The sequence below is a fragment of the Schistocerca gregaria genome, chromosome 1, assembly GCF_023897955.1.
Source record: "Schistocerca gregaria isolate iqSchGreg1 chromosome 1, iqSchGreg1.2, whole genome shotgun sequence".
NCBI classification, from domain to species: Eukaryota; Metazoa; Arthropoda; class Insecta; order Orthoptera; family Acrididae; genus Schistocerca; species Schistocerca gregaria.
In genome coordinates, this window is record NC_064920.1 from 895,241,689 (window position 1) to 895,264,944 (window position 23,256).

At 37.0% G+C, this 23,256-nt stretch overlaps 1 protein-coding gene across 2 annotated transcripts in view; it reads right to left on the reverse strand.

Annotated features, from left to right (window-relative positions):
- The window catches only part of LOC126274083 (protocadherin-like wing polarity protein stan), a 358,480-nt gene that overhangs the window by 74,503 nt on the left and 260,721 nt on the right, over positions 1-23,256 (reverse strand). The window contains exons 34-36 of one of the 2 annotated variants that reach the window (XM_049977080.1): positions 11,290-11,508; positions 10,793-11,013; positions 5,364-5,510 (exon numbers count right to left, since the gene is read on the reverse strand). In XM_049977080.1, the coding sequence (XP_049833037.1) occupies positions 5,364-5,510; positions 10,793-11,013; positions 11,290-11,508 (587 nt within the window). Of the gene's footprint in view, positions 1-5,363; positions 5,511-10,792; positions 11,014-11,289; positions 11,509-15,804; positions 15,979-23,256 lie in introns of those variants that run through there. The other variant, XM_049977081.1, reaches the window with a different exon arrangement.

Below are 23,256 nucleotides of genomic sequence, written 5' to 3' on the forward strand. Positions count from 1 at the left end.
CGCTCCCCGTGAGACACACATTCCCAACATGTCCACACCACTAAATTCGTAGTGCGCCTAAGAGATGTTTGCCCATCATACTCATTACTCGTGGCAGATTAATCTACCAAGTCCCGTACAAGTTCGAGCATAGTGTGCGCGTTTGCACAAGAAGGTCAATGGCTGGGAAGCCATATTTTAACTATACATGACGACAGTATCTGTTCCCGAAAGAACAGTTACCGTAGATGACCATGCAGCTTTGCTAAATATGAAATGATAATTAAATGGACACCCTAGCTGCATAGCTGCAAACAGGTGTTGATGTACTTCATTAGGGACATGTTGAGTAATGAGTATGATGGGCAAACATCTCTTAGGCGCACTACGAATGTAGTGGACATGTTGGGAATGTGTGTCTCACGGGGAGCATGAAAGGGATAAGTCCCTGCAGTCGCGCTATCCACTGTGCCCTCGGTGGCTCAGATGTATAAAGCGTCTGCCATGTAAGCAGGAGTTCCCGGGTTCGAGTGCCGGTCGGGGCACACATTTTCAACATGTCCCTAATGAAGTACATCAACGCCTGTTTGCAGCTAGGGTGTCCATTTAATTATCATTTCATTTCTAGCAAAGCTGCATGGTCATCTACGGTAACTGTTCTTTCGGGAACAGATTCTATCCTCATGTACAGACATAAACAATTTTATTATAAGAAATACTGATAGCAGTCAACAAAGGAATACTCTACCTGAAAAGACACCACTCTTTAACAGAGTATACATTGTGTCATACATTTGTAACAAGCTAAATACATGCACTGGATCAGGACTCACACCTGGATCTGTGCTTTTTGCAGGCAGTGTGCTACCAATTGTGACTGTGTGGGACCCAGTTTGGCACACAGTTTTAACATCTTACAAATTTTCAGTGTCACAATTATTCATTCACAAATCAAATTACATGAACATTAATGTTTGTGAAAAGTGCTACACCTTGAATACCAACATGCTTTGTTGTATATCATATTATTATATCACTAATGTGCATTTGGAACCACTGGATAGAGGATTGTACCCAGTACCATGCACTTACTAGATTATGCATTGCCGTTACCTCATCTACATGGTCATGACTGGACAACAATTTTGTATGCACTACTGGCTCAATACTGTAGCACTACAATGGGTTTGGATTTATTGTGTCAATGACGATACATGCTGTGGGCCGGATTGGTAGCATGCATATCATTGCTGAACTGAAATCTGATGTTTCACCTAAGTCCCTCTTCAACCTGTGCTACAGTAACCGTTACAAACTTGTCATATGCTACTGTGGCTACTGCTATCAGGCCAGCTTTCAATGTCGTGACATTCTGGACAAATCTCAAATACTATTGATTGGGAAGCCACTAAATACAGTTCTATAGCACTAATAATTTGGGTATTTTCATTTATCTAATTTAATGTATAAAGATCACTATAATCACATGTTTCCTAATCCTTGCTGGTTCAGTTTTTCACAGATTTTAGTATGTAATGCAGCATGTCAAACTAATGTATTTTACTGATGCACTGATATCGATATCTTAACATATAATTTTACATGCACTAACATTGCCAACAAAGTATAAATTACAACAATATTTTTTACAATATGCTATAATTAAGAAATTCAAACAACAGGACAATAATTCATTCCACAGTGAACAGCTGGTTTTATGAGCAATATCCTACTATACTTATTTCTATTACAGGACTGTTGCATACATTATTATCCATGTTAATTACAAGTTATATGGGCATTTATGGGTAAGCCACTACTTGAGCTGTTTTTTTTAAGTATCTCCTGTCAACATCTTAAGATTATTTGGTAACAAATAGCAGCTCCTTTGTCATGAGGGATTTTTTGCTGTTTAAGTTAATTGTCTGTTAAATCTATAAAAGTTTGATTTATACCTTCTATAATGGTTGTGAATTTCCATGTTCCTGTTTATGACCTTTGTGTGTTCTTTCACTTGCACAATTGTTTCTAGCATGTACACCACAGTAACTATGAAAATACTGATTCTACTGAATAGGTATTTACCAGATGTTCATCGTTTCAGTTTTGCTATGATCCTCGAGGCTCTCTCCTGCGGTATGAAAACTGATTTCATATTAGTGTAGCGCATCCAACTCCACAGAACTGTTTCACAAGACGAGAAAGAGTATACTAATCCAAAATATACTACTCTTGGGGTTTCAGAATTAAAGTATTTTGAACGATTTTTATATCTTTTGTTGTGGCTACGTTGCCTCTCCACTTACTCTTCTCTTCCTCCTCAATTTTACAATCCTTCATATCTCATTTCTTATTAACTGAGTCAATGTTGCTACCCATTCATTGTGTTCACATTTATACGTTTTTTATTTATAGAAAGGTAGGTTAAAAAGTTTGCTTACCATAGTAATAAATAATAGTAGTTCACTAATGACTCAAAAAATGAAGAATACATTTGAAAATTTGTAAAACAGAGGTGACATCTGACTTTTTTAAAAGCTCAACAGAAATAATAAACAGGTTGAAGAATAATAATATGCCAGTTTTACATCTGATTTGGTGGCCTCAACTGCATGGGCGGTCAACTGTAAGTAAAAAATGCCTAATAAGTGTGACACATTTATATGTGTATGTTGTGTGTTTGTTTTATTATGTTGCAGAAGTGGGAGCAAAGTAATGCAATAGTACAGTGATGAGAAGGTGGTCTGAAACAAAGCAGAACCCAGGGCCGCAGGGAATAAACAACTGCGCAGTTGTCCACACCAGCATCAGCAGGCAGCTGCAATTAATAAAGTAACTTGATTGTTAAAGTTGGGGAGAATATTGTTCATTTACTTGGAAAATGGTTTTGAATGAAATTAACATAAGGCTTATGCTCAGTACGGTCTTAGCTACAGAGATGGGTAGTTCAGTTTTGGCTGAAGATTCAATCATTTGGAAGTAGTGGTCAACTGGGAGTTGACTGGAGGAATTGTGGCAGTGCACCAATGATTTGTTTAAGTCAACATTGGTCATCCGGTAAGTCTTCTGAGATGTGTGTCTCACTGATTAGTAAGGAACTGAAGTTTCAGTCTATCAGTGCAGTGCAGTATAAAGGCTTTTTTGTGAGGGAAGTTGTTTACATGGGTGCATATTGGAAGCTGAGCATTGGGATTTGAGTCTGCCAAAGGTTAATTTGAGGATAACTTGATGTGATTTATTTCAGTAATAATAGATGCACTGCAACTGCTGTCGGCCTTTTGTGTGTTGGAGGAAGTTTTTGATTTGTTTGGTGATAGTTGGACCAAAGTAATAAATGTAGCGCGCATCTAACAAGGTCACTTAATGTTGATCGAGTCATAACTTTTGTGTATATTGTGGTGTAATTGTGGCTTTGGGGCAATGTGCGAGACTATGGCTCCATTGCATGGGTAGGTAATTTTTTTGACAGACACTACATCTTATTAATGGTAAGTCTGGCAAGGGTTTATTGCTGATTTGTAAATACATTCATTGCTACCTTTAATGAGAAGGTTTGTTCTCTTTAAATGAGAATATTTAACCTTAAATTGGTGTATGAACAATATCAGGCTTGCTTTTTTTTTTTTTTTTTTTTTTGAGAACATTACGTTAATGGTAGAGGATTTTGTATTTAATCCAAGGGTCGATGAGGTATATGAAGTGAAATCAACAGCAATACAATTCTGAGAGATTTAAAAATATTTGGTTGACCACCGTTTAAGTTTGACTTACACTGAATTACAGAATTACTAGGTATTCAGATATCTCGTCCCAAGCTGGGCTTTCTGTAGGAAACTAATATTATTTAGGCAACAGAGTCTTATTATACTGATGATGGAAAGTTGCATTAACAAATTACATTATTGTCAAATTATTATTTCATTTGTTTGGATGATATGATTACACGAGAGGTATTCTGCACAGCATCTGGTTATAAGTGACTAGACTAGTTATGAGCAGATTAATTTTTCAATCATATGTTCTTATCCTTCAATAGTTTTGCGAAGTTATCAGATGAACCATGCATGTTTTGTAAGCATAATATGTGAGTAATTAACCTTGAAAGTTGAGCATAGCTGAAGTCAAAGTAACCACAGTCCTTGAAACAGTTGGACTGTACGAGAGATCACATGACAAGATCCTGTGATCTGCTAAAAGGAAAGCAGTCAGTACAGACTTAGCATTTCGCCCTTATGCAAACATTATGACGGCACACTACATTCATTCTTGGCACTGCTAACTCTTACGTGCAGCACTGTATGATTGCAGATGCCTCAAGTAACACAATCTTTGAACTGAATAATTTTATCTCATCACAACATCTTGTAAAGCTTTATTACCTGTGATTAATGTTGGTTCTCTTGGGTGGGTGAAACAGAACAATGTGAGTAATTCAAGACACAACAAGAGCTACCAATAATGTTTCGTGCTGAAACGCTACATCTAGTGTAGACAATTTGTTCGTTATATTATGCATTATTAAGGTGGAAGTTCTTGCCAAACGTAGTGTTTGTGATCCCATCAGTGAATACTGGTTGTACTACACTCAGTAGAAGTGTTGTCTGATGCAGATTTATGGCTATCATACTACAATACACATAGCTTGCTGGTGTAAAGTCTTCATAGCTGTGTTTTATAATACTGATTCTATAACAAAAAAATTAAGAGTAGCACATATTCAGTTTACTCCTTAATAAGGCCAGTGACCAAAAGATGTACATTGATATTTAGAAAAATTTATAGAAGTCGAAGTACAGTGTTGCTCACATGGATAGCGATTCATTTGCTAATTCCAAAACAGGACAGTACAAAAGGTAAAATTACTCCAAACCGTCTATCAGAAGGCACTAAGTGTGCCACCAAGGTTAACATGAAATTAATTTTGTCTATCTCAAAGACCCATATTACTGTTCTTGAGATACAGATTGACACAATATGTAGGTCATAAGCAACATATTGTATACACACAAGTATTATTTAGATTGTACAATTATTGTCAGACAATGTTAAAATATCCAAAGTCTGAAATTTACAGCCATAATAAAAAACAAAGGAATTTATTCTTATTTCTACCCTAATACTTTAAATTTATTTTTATCCATACTTCACATACCCAGTATCATCTGTTTTAGAACTGTCACTATTATAAAAAAAAATTTCTTCTGTAAGTTTACCTTATGTGCGGCAGGGAGCACATATTTCTTTCAGTGTCATGTTCTCTGGCAATTATCAATTTTTCTTTGCATAATAAAGTTTATCTAATAACTTAGTAAGCACAGGAAAATATGAATATTTATTTTGTAGTAGCATAGTCTTATGAGATCTTATGAATGTACAAAAATTACCGTAAATTTCCAAATCCAAGAACATGGTCCTTCAAAGTAAATGCAGCACGAATAGAAAGCATCAAAATCCCCACGTTGCATGTGACAAAAACACAAATAGGTCCAATCTGACTCCATATAACAGATTCATACAGAGACAGCCAGCAACTGAAAATTTAAAAGTATACACACAATCATTGCAGTACTATTGTCCTGATAACAAAGAACTATTTAATTAAGAAGTCAACAGCACTTGAATTTTGACAAAATTGAAAGACAAACAACAGAATTTAGCACTTAACGTAGATCAGATACTAATATTCCTATAGTTCAAGTAGATCAAATTTATAAAGGTAACTGTTACTCAATGCATGGACAGAACTCAATTATTACAGAATAAAATTTAATTAGCATACTAGAACACACATAAAAATAGAGTAACTTAAACTGCAAGTTTCACAACACAAGCAATAACTACTTAGGTGATGAAAATTTCAAGTTGTGATGGTCAAATATCTTTGAAAAAAATCACATTTTATAATGAATTAAATTGTGAAAGAAGATAAAGCAAAAGCATAATGCATGGAGAAATCAAACCAAGAAAAATATTTTATTTAATATAAGAGATGGAAAGCTAAAGACCATCAAACATCTTTTATTGCTCGCTGTACCCAAAAGTATTTTTTAACAATTATTTTATAATGCTGGGATTCACCTCAATGGGAGTTGCGCAACGTCCTTTGAAACACCAAAATGAAATGACTCTATAATTTCAACACTAGTAGCCTAGTCCGAAGAAGTGGATGTAAATATGGAACTATAACTAGAGCCGGGTAATTACAACAGCAAACGGTGAGCTACTGAAGGAGGAGATGGGCTAGCACCACAACAGGATGACCATAAACAGTGAGGGCAGGGCAGAGGCCACAGATACACAATGGTATTAAGGCCATACCTGCCATAGGCCCATGTGATGTAGGAAGTCCATCACCTGCCTGTTACTGTATATGGGCTAACACAGCAGAGAATGCATGGTATGTGCTACCTCCACTATTCAACAGATTGTGCACAATTAGTTTCACTTGGGCTTGGATTCAATATGAATATATATTGTGTACTGATGTCAGTTAATGTGAATACATTTCTTACTCATTTCTGGTAGTTTATGCTTCAGACTCTCATAATGCTTATGATAACAAACAGTATGAATGTTTAGGAAGTGCAGACCACTTGATTACCCATGTTGAGTACTCTGTTCACGTTAATAAATATGATAGCTCACTAGAAAATATAGAAGAAAATCTAGTGCACCATATACAAAACTGTCTCACCAAGGAATAATAAAAACATATAACTAAGACAGTAAATAGCTTCTCATGTCACCAATGACTACCACATTACAAGCTTTGTGATATCTTCATTAATACACCACAAAATTTTGACATAACAATAAATTTGGGAGCCATATAGAACCCATCTCTGAACTGTGCTGGGTTCATTAGTCTCTGAGTAGATAATTAATTGTACTGATATAAGAATGATGTTTTCATTCTTTGCACACCCTTGTTTCCTAACTTTTTTGTTCTTTAACATCTAATTTTTCTCTCATGACTTCAGGTGACGTACTCCCTTAATCATCTCCCCCACTTCCTACAACTAGACCTTAACATCTCTGGTTTGTAAAGGTCATGAAGCTCGAGGCTATAATCATGACAAACTGCAGAACTGTTGCCTTTTGGAGAGTATTGTTCTTATTGATTGAGTTGTTCAAGCATGACTCACGACACAACATCACAGCTTCGATTCTGCAAATGTATCTACACAATGTTTCGAAGACTTTGCATCAAGTGTCTAGGACTGATAGATCACATTATGAAGGACAACTTTTGTAAGAAGGTACAGGGTACAGCCAAAGTCAAAGCTGTAAAGACACAATGTGAGTCTTGCTTAGATAATCAGTTGTTTAGAGCACTACCTGTGAAAAGTATGTGTCTAGTTTGACTTGAGCTCAAGCAAACAATTTAAATTTATAAGTAAATTTCACAAAAGAGCAGTGACAATATCGGGACTTAGATATTATATCCTGTGTACAATGTTTTGATGTATGTCCCTCTCATAGGCTGCAACCTCCAGCAAATTAAGTGTCTTGAAGAATAAAACCCACTTTAGATCAGATGTTGTCAACACTAATTACTGTTTTAGAGCTGTCTGTTCCTACCTCCAAGCTGCGACCCAAGATCTGATAATGATATTTTCATGGATATTAATAAATGGTTTAAAGCCAACTCATTGACATTAAACTTTGAAAAGACTCACTACATGCAATTCAGAACCTGTAAGAGGTTTCCACCCAGCATATGCATAAAGTATGAAGAAGAGCAGATAGAAGAGGTTGACAGTCTTAAATTCCTGGGATTACAACTTGATAATAAATTCAGTTGGGAGGAGCACACCACAGAACTGCAGAAACGCCTTAACAAATCTGTATTTGCAATTCGAGTGTTAGCAGACATAGGCGACATAAAAGTGAAAAAGCTTGCATACTTTGCCTACTTTCATTCCATAATGTCATATGGTATAATATTTTGGGGTAACTCTTCAAGTCAAACAAAAGTTTTCGGAGTCTAAAAGCGTGTAATACGTATTATTTGTGGAGTAAACTCACAGACGTCTTGTAGAAACCTCTTCAAAGAACTGGGTATACTAACTACTGCCTCTCAGTATATTTACTCCTTAATTAAATTTGTCCTAAATAACATATCTCTTTTTCCAACAAACAGCTCAGTTCATACATACAATACCAGGAACAAAAATGATCTGCACAAGGACTTCAAAGCACTTACTTAAGTTCAAAAAGGGGTCCACTACTAAGGAACACTCATCTTCAATAATTTGCCAGCAAACATAAAAAATTTAATTACAAATAAAGATCAGTTTAAAAGGAGCTTGAAAGACTTACTAGTGGCCAACTCCTTCTACTCCATTGATGAATTTTTAATAGAAGCAAATGATGTGTTTATATATATACATACTATTAGTATTGTTATTTCAACTTAAAAAAAAAGGGGGGGGGGGGGATGGGGGATGTTCCACAACCACGAGGATCTCCTCAACACGGATCTATGGAATGAAAAACTAATCTAATCTACCAATAAAATTTCCTCATGATGACTGGCATCAAGGAAAGAATGGAGCTCACAGTTGCAGAAATGCGTACAATGTAATTGTTTCCAATATCATTCACTCATGAAAGTTTCCCTTATTCATACTAGAGACTTGCTATCAGTTTAAAATGGCAATTGATGATGTGGCAGTTTGCATTACTAAACACAACGTACTGCAGTACAGAGATGAAAGTGAACAAAGGAAACATGTTTGTAATAAACATTACAATTTTAGTTTGTATGCCTCAATAGTACAGTAAACCAGTACGTCAAAAACACAAGAATTCTCAAGATACTGTCAATGTCCATGTGAAAAATGCTTATTGACCAATATAAAGAGCTATCCTGGCTAAAACAGTTCCTCTGACATGGTCACAACTCATTTCCTTGCCAATTACTGCTTTACTGACTTTGTGGTCAGAATCTCTTGGCACTGCCGCTGACAAGAAATTACCCCCTGCCATTCCATTTATAAGTGAAGTAAACCCAGCAGTCAAATTTCTATGTCTTATAGTCTGCTACAGCTTTTTTATCAATTAAGAAATCACAACTGTGCAGACAACTATAAAGGAAAGTAATAAATTAATAGGTAAGCTCTCATCAAACCCAAGGTTTGCCTGAACACCACAGTTCTTTAGTAGGCAAGGTCCTATTGGAGGTTGTGTGCCATTACCTTCCTGCAATCTTTTGTACTGACTTACCCAGCCAGTCAAAGGCAAATTGTTTAGTACTGTCAATATGCATGCCTAACAGGTAAACATGGAAACACTACCCTAGTTTTAAGAAATATTAGTTCCGTCCTTGAAAAGATACAGGGTGACAATCATTGAACTATATGAAATAAAATCGTCATAACTTAGGAACAGATTGTGTTAGAACATTCAAACTGCAAGGTTGCCTGTGAGGCATGGCAGTAATTAATATGCACAGACATGGTTTAGTTTAGTGACAAAGTCCAGACATGGCAGTAATTAATATGCACAGACATGGTTTCGTTTAGTGACAAAAGTCCACTTTCATTTGGATGGGTTTGTCAATAAACAAAACTGGCACATGTGGGGGCTTGTGAATCTGCATTTCATGACCGAAAAGTCTCCCCACCCTCAACGGTTGACTGTGTGGTTTGCGATGTACAGTTACGGAATAAGTGGTGTGATATTCCTTGATGGCATTGCGACTACCAACTGATACATGAATGTTTTGGAAGATGATTTCATCCGCATTATCCAAAGTGACCCTGATTTCAACAAGATGTGGTTCATGCATGACGGACCGCGACCCCATTGAAGCAGGAGAGTGTCTGTTGTCCTGGAGGAGCCCTTTGGGGACCGAATTCTGTCTCTGAGGTACACAGATACACAGAGGCCATTGGCATGGGCCTCAGCTGCCATGTTCTCTGGATCTGAACCCATGCAACTCCTTTTTGTGGGTCTATATTAAAGACAAGGTGTACAGCAATAACCCCAAAACCACTGCTGAGTTGAAAACAGACATTCAGAAGATCATCAACACCATCGATGTACCAGCACTTCAGCGGATTACGCAGAATTTCGCTATTAATCTGTGCCACGTCATTGTCAATGATGGCAGGCATTTTGAACATAACATAACTTAAATCCAAATATCTGTAAGACTTTCACATGTTAAATAAAGTGCGTGCACATTTTAGTTTGTAACTAAGTTACGTTGTTTTTTTTCTTCCTATAGTACAATAATTGGCACCTTATTAGTTGGGGTCAAGTCACTCAAACTCCAAGGATGAGATGGCCTACTGTTAATTTTAGGTTCCTCTCAACCTTGAATCTGAGTGAAATGCCCTTCTTTTTAAACTCTCCCAACATATCCTCCTCTCTTCCCTGGAGAAGGAACTAACACATCTGAAAGATAGGGTAATATAGTCACTTTTACTTCTATACATATCTACTGACATTACTCAACATTTTGCATTCTGAAGGTAAGAACTGGCCAGAAACTCTGTTTCATAACTTATTGGTTTTCTCAACTGAATTTTCCCTTGATACAAGTACCTATAGATACAGGTATGCAAATATCCAGTCTAAGTTGTGAGATTAGGTTACATATATACAACACAAATACTCAGTTAAGATGTGAAGTATCAGTCTCAAAATGGCAGGAACATACAAGTATAAAAGTTCATCTACATTACCTTTGTGATTCCCCATCAAACTTATGTAATTAGATTCAAGTAACAACAGTAATTATTTGAATAGATTTATTAAGTTTTGTGTGAAGGCAGCAAATGTTAAAGAGGCAGTAAGTACTTACAAATAAATATTTCCATACTGATCAGCTCTTACACCAATCGATAACCCAACAATAACAGCTGGTAATCCATAACCAATGCTATAATAAAATCGCATTTGCCCATGATTTACATCACGCATCTCAGTGAGCATTCGATATAAATGCAGTGAATCTACTAATGTCCAGCTAAAAGCAGTCAGCCACAGGTAATGCAGTGACATTGCAATCAATTTACAGGGCACCTGAAAACAACAAGTTTGAAAAAATATAAAACCAATGATTTGATGTTCCACATATTTAATTTATTATACGAGAATTACTTTTTATAATCTTAATTTGAAAAGAGAGTGCCCCTTCCCCACCCCCATTACCTACATTAAAATTAGTCTTTACACTTCTAGATCTTTCAATACAAAAGCAGTTCACAGCCACTCAGGGTTCTCTCTTACATTTTGATTACATTATTTTTATGCTAGAAAAAATGTAAAAACTGTACAGAAAGAAATTTACATACTGACCTCTTTCTGCACTATGGTTCGGCGTGCTTTTAAAGCTACAAAGAATAAAAGTTCTGCCAAAAACACACAAAGTATCAAATTTTGATGAATTGAGTTGGAATTTGTTGCCACACCACGAAGTAGGGATAATGTAATTAATGACACAAGAAGAATCATTAAAGAAAGGCAGAACCCCGTATAAGTTGCAATATCTTCTCCAATAGATGGTTCAGGTACATACTGAAAAAAAAAAAAAAAAAGAAAAACTACTTAAATGGAAACAAGTACAATAACAGTGGTACATTGAAACACAACTAGCAAACAATGCCAATTATTTAAAAAAAGTAAGACCACTGTTTAGACAATCAGCTAGTACTTTAACATCATATTTTATTCTCTGTGTAAAAGTATAAGCCACTAGCATTAATTATTTATTAAAAATAATAGATGTATTTGGGCCTTGAACATTACATTTGGATATTGTTAGGGGTTGTGATAATTTTTATGAGTTGCAGTCTTCACAAAGGTACAGTGTTGTGGCTGCCAGGAATCATGTTCCAGAATAAAATACAGGTACATATCATTGTTAATAGGATCTTAACAATGTAAGATTATTTAAAAAGTTAGCACCAAGAACCTGGACCTTAACACAATAAGTAGAAAAGTTCATTGATAAAATCTTAATTTATGTTTATACTTTCAGCTACTTTAATTCTGGTTGCAGCAACAGTGGCGTAACTAGGATGCGAGAGCTGGAACATGTGTTCTGGACACAATTTTTCATGGCAAAGATTTGCGACAGGTGGAATCAATGAGGAAGGGTAAAAGAAAAGAAGATGGAGAGGGAAGATGGAGAGACAGGAGGAGAAGCAAGAGGAGGAGGAGGAGGAGGAGGAGGAGGAGAAGAAAAAGGAGGAGGAGGAAGAGGAGGAGGACAGAAATGGACAGGTTGTCACTTAAACGTGAGGGGGATGAGATGAGTGAAAGAAAATCATGCAGTTCAGATTGGACTATGTTGACCAACATACTCACGTCTCCCACGTATGGAGACACTTGTTTCTGGTTTTTAATTTCTAGATGGAGCTACCCTTAGTGCACCAAATGAGCCAAGGTAACAAAAGTATAAAGAGTATATCTGCATTTTGTTAATTACAGATTTGCACTGGTTGGCAATGAAGCAATGAAAAATTTATCACAACATTGTTACACGTAATGTGACTTTGACTGTATGTTGTTCAGTGCTTTGAATTGTGCCATACAAAAACCATTATTGCAATATGTATCTTTTACACCATTTTAAAGTAATGTTGAGATCGATAAACAAATAAACAGAATAAGTAGCAAAGTGAATTCAATGGGTAAAAAAAAGAAGAAGAAGAGAGGGAGATGTCAGCAGGAAGCAAGTGGGAGCAAATCTGAAGTCAGTCTGGGTGTCATTTACTGTTGTTACGCTACTGCATAGCAACCAATATTCTATGCAATGAAGTTTGTATACATTCTTATATTGCAGGTGCCCTCTTTAATTTTTAGTTTGTCGACTATCCCCTCAACTGTAGCTGAACAGAGACTCAGTTCCACAGGTGGAGATGGATTGCAAAATTTTATGTCATTTAATAAAAAAGTGCCCTAGTTATGCAAGCTTTCTTTTCAAATTTTGTGTCATATAATAAACTGATTTATGTATGTAATTCAAGTCATATTTAACTCTGGTTCTACCGGTGCTACGTAACTTTGTACTATATTATCCCGTTTGAAGCTCATTTATAAATGTTACTCAATGATGTGTAAAATTAATTTTTGTTAGAAGCTATATTGGCTATACATATGATTGTATGTGTAATATACAAAATTGCTTTGCTCATGTTACTAGTGGCCCACTTGTGGCACGCCCTACATTAGATTTACTTGGCAGCATGACTAGTTGCCACACAATCAGTCTCCTCACACCACACCGGTGTTACTTATGTTTTAATGTTTGACTTTTCGAAGAACATTATTTCTTATATTTTAATGTACGACTTGAGCAACTCAGCTCTTAAATCACTGTACATCTTTGACGATATGTTCTTCATGTAAGTACTATTTGTTTGACACTCGTTTACATTAATGTAAACTTTTATTAGATAAGATATTTAATATGACATATTCATTTTAGGTAATTACCTTACCTTCTGATGAAGTCACCCTTAGAGGTGACGAAACCTGGCCAAGGTATGTAGAGAACCTATGCAACCGGTTGAAAGATTTTTACATATTTTTCAAAAAAAAGTAAAAGAAAATAATTCCTCATATTCAAAAATGGTTGAGACGATGACATTAGTGAACTTTCAGTGAGAACAAAAGTTACAATGATGGTTTTGACATATTTCTTTTGTGTAGAATATTGACATGCATGCAGGAAACTGTTCAATAGGAGTAGTCACACAGTTTTAATTTTCACTTTGAAAAAAATAGTCATGTAATTAATTTTTTGTTTGTTTGCAGATACACATCTGCTATCCCGGAGCACAACTAAATTCCCATACAATAGTACTTTAGTATGCTCCTAGAGGCGGCAAAACAAAAGGTGCAGCTCACTAACAATTTAGAGTATTGTGTGTACTTCATTTTCTGCGTTTGAAGGAAAACAACGCACAACTAGTCATGCTGAGCTGGTAGAAGTCTACAGCAACAATGTACCATCATGTGATACAGTGATATGGTGGCTGAGAAGGTTCCAGTGGTCAAACAAGTATGAAAGATGAAGAACAAAGTGGCTGACTATCTCTTTGTGAACAACAAGGAATCCCAAGAGAAGTGAAGGCCTTGGTACTTGAAGACTGGCGTATGACAATTGAAGCGATAGTGGAAAAAATTAAAATCAATCTTCAATATGTTGCACAATGTTTTCAACATGACAGAGATCACCACCTGCTGTGTTCAATGAAAACTCAAACTCATTCAAAAAGAATGTCGAACTGGGACAGCTGTGGAAATGTTGCAGCTGTGTTATGTCAATTCAGAAGACACCTTTAGCTGCCTAATCACAAGCGAAAACTGCTGGATGTGTTGTTATATTATGGTACTAAGGCAAAGAAGCTAAGCAAGCAGTGGAAACATTGGTCCACCATCGCCAAAAATGGCAAATATTCAACTATAATCAGGCACAGTGATGCGGAGTTTTTTTTTTAATGGGGGGGGGGGGGGGGGGGCGGGCAACTGCCATGATGTGGTGCTAACATATTTTACTTGTAATACGCAAAGTGTTCAGAAGCTTACTAGTAAAATCTCCTGAGAGATTGTCAAGCCAAAGCAACATCCACAGCTGTTACAGGAAGCATTTTTTAATCCTTGAAACTGCTCCAGCTCATTCTGCACATGATGAAGTCACTCATATTCCTTCTTTGGTTTATCAAATTTTTCTTCTCTTTCTCTTTCCTTGGATGAAGAAGAAACCACTTTATTATGGGCATTTTGAGGATTACTCTTCTTAAACACCATTCACCGAGTTCTTTCTATTTCTTTAAATGAAGAAGAAACTATTGCATGTTTAGCGGACTGTGGGTGAAAATGATTACAACCAGTTGGTGGGGGCCATCTTCTTGTGTGTCCAGATGGACTCGTACCCCATCTGCACTATCAAAGGGGCTTTTTGATGGGTTGGGAGTGATGATGTAGGTAGCTGTAGAAACAAAGACTGTGAACATAAGCAGTTCTCCATTAATTCATTCAACTTGGACAGTCATTCAGGTGCATCCTCATCTCTGGTATGGTTTAGTGTCCTCTTGTAATATTCACTTTTGAAGCAGGTTGCAAGGCAGCGCAGCATGTGATGCACAGCTGAGAAGGCAGCACACACAGCTGGTGAATCTGGCACAGTGGGACCTGAGCTGACAGCAGTCAGTGACCGATGCCCATCTGTAGTCTGTAGTCATGTGGCAGTGTGTCAAACTGTAGAAGCTTCCTGGATGCTGGTCAACATTCCAGTATGTTAGTATGCAGAAGCAGCGGTATGGAAGCAGAACCTTGTGTAGCTCAGATGGTAGACCACTTGCCTGTGAAAGGCAAAGGTCCCGTGTTCGAGTCTCTGTCCGGCACACAGTTTTAATCTGCCAGGAAGTTTCATATCAGCACACACACACACTGCTGCAGAGTGAAAATCTCATTCCAAAAAACTCCTTCTCCGAAGAATAATGCTGGTTATGAGAATTTATAAGACTCTCTCTCTATTTTTGAAATAATTTAGTAGTCGAAGAATAATTTTAACTCATAGTATATTTCAACTTCCACAGAGAACAAATTCAATATTTCCCACATATAAATATTTAAACTCGTGCAGGTCAACGGACTTATCTCACATCAGATGTGATTAAATACATTTGCAAGCAGTGTATTTTTTTACAACCACATAATTTATGAACATGTCTTGCTTCTAGCAAGTCCAACATGTGAAGTACAAGTAACAATTTTTCAACTGTTCTTCATTTTTCTGTTTACAATAATCAACAATATAAGACACCATAAAATACATAAACACTCCTTGTTCTTCCAATATGACTTCCACGGCGCGAGCAGCAAACACTTGTTGATGCCATTCGACCGTCGCGACTACTTTGTGCTCGTGACTCCTTTCCAGCCTGTGCACACAAACACGTGTCGCGCAGTATGTACGTTCTCTCATACTTATTTTTAAAATATCATGTGTTTGAGATGGGAGAAGGACGAATGGTCCTAGAATTTACACAGAATTTCTCAAATCATTACATGTCCCTCCTCTCAGTTCGAACATGAAATATTTTATACATAATCATTATGTACATTAATATTTAATATAACAATAATTCACATTTCAAAAGTATGCATCCCACATTTTTGTTGATTAACCATGCATAACCCTGTTATTAGCTATTTAGTTTTTCTTTTTTTATTTTACTTTTATTATAAAACAGGAGTATTTCACTCAATGTTGGAGTCAATTCTTTTATATCTAGGAGTTGTGAGGCCTAAAAATTTGGGTTTCCAACCATACGCTCCAGGTGTTCATGACATTTGAGTATTTTACTTTTTATTCTAATTCTTTGACCTGCTTCTTTAGTACGTAATAGTCTCATTAATTATAGACTGTTTCTAGACTAGAGGAACTCTGGGCAAATGAACGTGTTCTTTTCGACCCTTGTAAACTCACATAAATCATAATAATGCTAGCGGAATAAAGAATTCAAACTTACCAGAATAATTCCCATAAAAATGTGTGACTTCTGTCACAATACTGTTCCTTTCCCCTACGATCAGTACCTATATCTTACGTGTAAGTTGACCGTATGAGTGCACTTCCTCCGTACATTCTGGTAGGTATGCCCCTTTATAACAAATCCCTATTCTTCAGGCCACAGGTCGTCCTATCTCCATGTAGGTATGCCTGCCCTATAACCTTAGCCAATGTCGGGTACAGCCCCCTTATCCCTTATGAATAGGCCTCATGGTTCATTGCCCTTTTATATATCTTCATGTATACTATAATTAAATACTTTCTGGTAAAAATAAAAATCTATTTTACACTTCACACTAACTTCTTAATACTTCATTTAATACCCTACAATCCTCCTCTACTTTTCAACTTATGTAATCTTTAGTAGATACTATGTCTACTCATATTATTCAACTCACAGTAGATACTATGTCTATACCTAATGATCAAGTCCCACTATTCTATGACACATCACTCAATCCTAAGGAAATGCAATCCGACAACAAAGGAAGTAGGTTACAGTATGCTTGTTCGCCCACTGCTTGAATACTGCTCAGCAGTGTGGCATCCGCACCAGATGGGGTTGATAGAAGAGATAGAGAAGATCCAACGGAGAGCAGCGCGCTTCATTACAGGATCATTTAGTAATCGCGAAAGCGTTACAGAGATAATAGATAAACTCCAGTGGAAGACTGCAGGAGAAACGCTCAGTAGCTCGGTACGGGCTTTTGTTAAAGCTCCGACAACATACCTTCACCGAAGAGTCAAGCAGTATATTGCTCCCTCCTATGTATAACTCGCGAAGAGACCATGAGGATAAAATCAGAGAGATTAGAGCCCACACAGACCCACCGACAATCCTTCTTTCCACGTACAATACGAGACTGGAATAGAAGGGAGAACCGATAGAGGTACTCAGGGTACCCTCCGCCACACACCGTCAGGTGGCTTGCGGAGTATGGATGTAGATGTAGAGTATTTGCTACACTGACTTTATTTAATTAAGCTCCCTAATTAACTCCAATGTGGCTTGTGTTCTTCTTCATGGTTCATGCCTCCTTCTTATGTAAAAAAATAGAAAGAAACTTCCACATGGCCTTTAAATATGTCTGTGTATGTGCGGATGGATATGTGTGTGTGTGCGCGCGAGTGTACGCCTGTCCTTTTTTTCCCCTAAGGGAAGTCTTTCCGCTCCCGAGATTGGAATGACTCCTTACCCTCTCCCTTAAAACCCACATCCTTTCGTCTTTCCCTCTCCTTCCTGAAGAAGCAACCATCGGTTGCAAAAGATAGTAATTCTGTGTGTGTGTTTGTGTGTTTTAAAAACAAAGATTCCAAGAGTTACCAAGCGGGAAAGCGCCGGCAGACAGGCACATGAACAAAACACACACACACACACACACACACACACACACACACACACACACACACACACAATTACTAGCTTTCGCAACCGATGGTTGCTTCTTCAGGAAGGAGAGGGAATGACGAAAGGATGTGGGTTTTAAGGGAGAGGGTAAGGAGTCATTCCAATCCCGGGAGCGGAAAGTCTTCCCTTAGGGGGAAAAAAGGACAGGTGTACACTCGCACACACACACACACACACACACACACACACACACACATCCATCCGCACATACACAGACACAAGCAGACATATTTAAAGGCAAAGAGTAAGGGCAGAGATGTCAGTCGAGGCGGAAGTACAGAGGCAAAGAAGTTGTTGACATATTTAAAGGCTGCTTGTGTCTGTGTATGTGCGGATGGATATGTGTGTGTGTGTGTGTGTGTGTGTGTGTGTGTGTGTGTGAGTGTACACCTGTCCTTTTTTTCCCCTAAGGGAAGTCTTTCCGCTCCCGGGATTGGAATGACTCCTTACCCTCTCCCTTAAAACCCACATCCTTTCATTTTTCCCTCTCCTTCCCTCTTTCCTGACGAAGCAACTGCCAGTTGCGAAAGCTCGTAATTCTGTGTGTGTGTGTTTGTGTGTTTTGTTCATGTGCCTGTCTGCCGGCGCTTTCCCGCTTGGTAAGTCTTGGAATCTTTGTTTTTAATATATTTTTCCCATGTGGAAGTTTCTTTCTGTTTTATTTACATCATTATATACACACACACACACACACACACACACACACACACACACACACACACACACACACACGTGTGATGTAGAAATGTTAAAATAAAAAGCAATGTGTACATATTTCCTGATGAACACATACCTTCCCCCTACAACAATTGACGGTTCATTTCTCTCGACAGGTTTCTACTTAGTAGTTTCATTGTTTGCGTACTCATATATCTTTGTGTGTGATGATGTGTGTTTGTGCAGCCTGATTCTTCGACCTTCTTATCTGGAGATAAGTTGTAGGTTATTGGAAACCACAAAGAATATGAAGGACTTCTGTGACAGAAGTAGATGAATATGGAAAGAGGGAAAAATAGGCAGATACTCAAAAGAGAAGTAAGAAAGGAAAAAAATAGAAATGATTGCTAAGATTGAAGAAGAGAAGGAAGATAGGCCCAAAGACAGGAAACCCTTCCCATCCCCCAATCCCCCTTCCCCAGGAAACCTGCCTCACTGGTACTCGAGCGAGAAGCCAGAGGAGGTATGGTGTTGAATCGTCTCCTACAGAACGGCCATTCTCACCTTCACCCTTGAGGTCCACAAAGAAAATCTTAGCAACCCCTATGGAACGGAAAATGGCGAAGAATCAGTCGCACTTGTGTGCGAGGGTTGTTTGAAAGGTGTGGTGTGTGTGTTCTGTGTTAGCCACGATTTATATGTTGGTGTAGATCATGTTTTAATCTACAATACCCACCCAGTCCAAAAATTATACAAATCCTCCCATTTACATCACATTTCATAAAAGGTATAAAATATTCTGTACCAAATAGAAAATTATACACTACTATAAAATAGCTGTCATACACACATAAAATCCTGTATTCATTTTGTCATCTCAACATCACTCTGTTTAAATAGTACCATCATGTTATACTTTTCACCAATATTCATTTCATTTCGTGTCTAGAGATCACTGTTCATTTGTGATCCTCTTAAGTTTTCTACTTGAGTGTCATATCTGGTTTCCTACAAACTAAAATTATAGTATAGTTTAAGATTTCAGTAATAGACTAGTGAATAGTTTAAAAATAAGATTTGAAGGGAATTCACTGCACAAAAACTATTTTGGAAGAAACACCAAAAACAACTCTGGATTGAAGGTCGTCACTCCGCCAGTTAACACAGAATGTTAACGTCCCTGAGGATAAATGTGACTCTGCCTGGATCCCTGGTATTAACTGTACTTGAGCAAGTGCAATAAAGTACTTCTCATTAAATTTTGTGTGGCAGTCTTCCCATGGCAAAACAATCACCACTTTACTAGGTAACATAACATCAGGTAAAGTTATTCTATTTTCTACTCTATCTTGGATAAATTTGAATCCTTTCCATAGTTCATCCATACCTCTCTTCGTATTACTAAACTCAGAAGATAAAACAAGAGATACACTCATGGAGATTACTACTGCAGCAACTTTTCGGTTTATCATTTCCTCTGCCTGTTCCTCCAGGCTACTTACATTTATCATATCTGAAGTTGCTAGTTTCTCTTTAAAGTTTCATTCCACGTTATCTACTCAAGTATTGATGCCTGCAATTTGCGATTGGGCCAGTTGTTATAACTTGTCCTGTTTCTCAACACTCTCTTTTAAAGTGTGTAATCTATGTTTTACAACATCAAACTTAACATTACATACACTTTGAAATGATACTAATTTTTCATCAAGTTTATCTTCAATATTGAATTCTAACTTTTTAGCTAAGTCTTGAAATTGGTTACTCTATGTCTGACTAAAGCCAGTGAACAGTTGATTTACATGACTGCTTAATCAACTAGTTAATTCCTCATTCAAATCATTTTAAAGTTTTCTACTTTAGTAGTTAAAGCGTCAAATTCAGTCTTCAAATTTCCCATACCTTCTCATAAATTACTAAAGTCTTTACTTTGAGAATCTACCTTAGCACTTAACAATCCTAAAGTTTCATTCCGAACATCCAATTTATTATTTAATTGAATATTTACTGAGTCTAATTAAAGACTTAGTTCTTAAAGCCTCTGAATCTGCTCTTTGGGCTTTGATTACATATACTCCTTCAGACCAGTCAGGCACCTCCTTATTCACTTTCATTTTAATGACTGGTTCTGAGTTTTTCCCTAACTCTCTGTGTATTATCCATAGTTCTCTTAGTTTTTGATCTAGCAATCATCAAAAAAATTGTACACTGAGTATAATAACTATACTAACGGTCTATTATTAAACAGTTTCTTTTTAACTTTACACTCAAACAATCATTGTTTTGCGCTCACCCAGTATAGAGTTCTAGCTGTGTTGGTGAGTGGATGCGTAATCAACACCAGTGAACCCCACTGCTGCCAGCGGTGTCGAATGTTGGTTTCAGCATTGGCGAGCGTATGTGGAATCAGCACCAGTGATCAGCAACTGGTGCCGGTATCATCAGACTTCGGCTGGTTTCCACATCTGCGTCCCCACGATGTGGGCGAGAGCCACTTACTCCCAACACCGGATCTTCTTTGATGAATTATTATCGTCATATTTCTTCTAAGTCTGATATGTTGAAATCTTCTCACTTTTCTTTTACCATAATATCTTTCTTATGTCTTCTCTTTTATTGCATTTATTGATTCTCACCATTTGGACTTTTAGGCCGAATCCAATTCCATGAAACAGTTTTTGTCTTATTATACCTGGTTGATATGGCAACACATCATATCTTCTGCTTCGATTTCCTCTCAAAATACCCATTTTTTTAAGTCCTTTTCACTGGTCGCCATGTTCTAACGCTTTAGATGATAGAATGTGTGCGGTACATATACAGACTTTATGTTTTCGCCAATGACTGATTTTTGGACTATGCAGAATAACATTCTCACATTCCACATATAAATATCTTCATCGTCTCATATTTCATTCGCACTTCGAGCTTTAGAAACATGTTTAATTAACATCTATAAATGAGTTGGTTTAACAACCACTCATAATTTATTAATACGTCTTGCTTCTAGCAAGTCCAACACATGAAGCACAATTAACAATTTTTCAACAGTTCTTCTTTTTTCTCATTACAATAATCAACGATATAAAAAAATTAATAGGATACATAAACACTCCTTGTTCTTCCAATTCAACTTCAGTGGCGCTAGCGGCAAACACTTGTACTGCCGTGTCTACCTTGTGCTCTTGACTCCTTTCCAGCCTGCACACACAAACGTGTTGCACAGTATGTATGTTCTCTCACACTTAGTTTTAAAATATCATATATTTGAGACAGTAGAAGGACGGGGGGGTTGTAGAATTTACGTGGAAATTCTCAAATCACTACAATATGTGCAATTCCATCGATGAAATGTGTAGCACTGATCTCTTGTGTTGCAGAGAGATCTTTCTCTGCCTACGAAAATGTACTGAGAGATTACAGAAAAAAAGTTACACTTTACAAAACTTAGAAATGTTGTTAATTGTGTACTGCTATACCAAATGTAACAGAAAATTTCTTGTTATCTGTAGTGTTAGGACAGGGATTGTGGTCAAACAGACACATTTCAAGTGTGTTTGTCTTATGCAAGTAACATATGAAAAGAATTTTTCAGTAAAAAACTTTTTGTTAAAATATTATGAAAAGAGAAAAGATTGCAACACAGTTAAGTATCTCAACTGTTTATACTCTTTTTCGAGGGTCAGAATAAGAAATATTATATTCCATAAGGATCTAGAATAACAGTGTCAAAATTATAACAAAACTTTCCATGTTAATATTAGTGTTTGTTTTTCATTAAAAAGACACCAAAAGGACTAAAACTCTTTGTTTGAATCTAAAAAAATGCTAGTGCAAGAAATTAAAGGGCTAAAATCTATCTTTTAAAATCCTAAAAATCCAGGCCCTAGCAATAATATACCAACACAGCAAGCAAAGAAGACTGAGAAACTTGAAGACAAGAGGGCCACTTTAAAGCAGGAAAAAATTGAATAAAAAAATAAAAGATAAAAAACTGTAGAGAAAAATGGAAAAAAAATCAAGAGAAATTAAATTCACTCGATGGAATGACGTAATTTTGTTCTGCAAGCTTTCTAAGCAGATGATATAACCTACTGTGACAGACAAGTTCAAAGAAAATTTGAGTAAGACTGTGGATAATTCTATTGGTCATGCTACTGTTATAGTGGGAGGTTTGTACACTGCTATTGCAAAGACAAGGCACTGATTGTGTTTTGCCACTACCAACAAATAGTGTTGAGACACAGTAGCTGATGTTTCGATGTCAGAGTACGTGAGAGAGACTTCATCGCCAACTGTAGCTCAAAGGAATATGTTAGATGGAAGTATCTGTGAACTCAAAACAAACAGTGCCAAAGAAGAGAATGTCAATCCTGGACGTATATTTTTAGGCGGTCTCCTGCTTGAAGTCACTGAGAGACATCTTATGATAACACGTCATGAGACATACTGCGTGTAATAGAATATGAGAATAAAGTGATTTGTCAGCAAGAACTCCAGTCTACTAATTTAAGCAAACTGGGTAAGCAGCTGTTTTGTTTGGTGTACTACAGTTTGAGAACTGTGTGGGAGTACTCCATGATCGGTATGTGACAGTACTATACAGTAGCACTAACACAAATTTGTGTAGGACCCCTGCATTCTGAACATGTTGTCGGCAAGTATACAACTGTCTTTA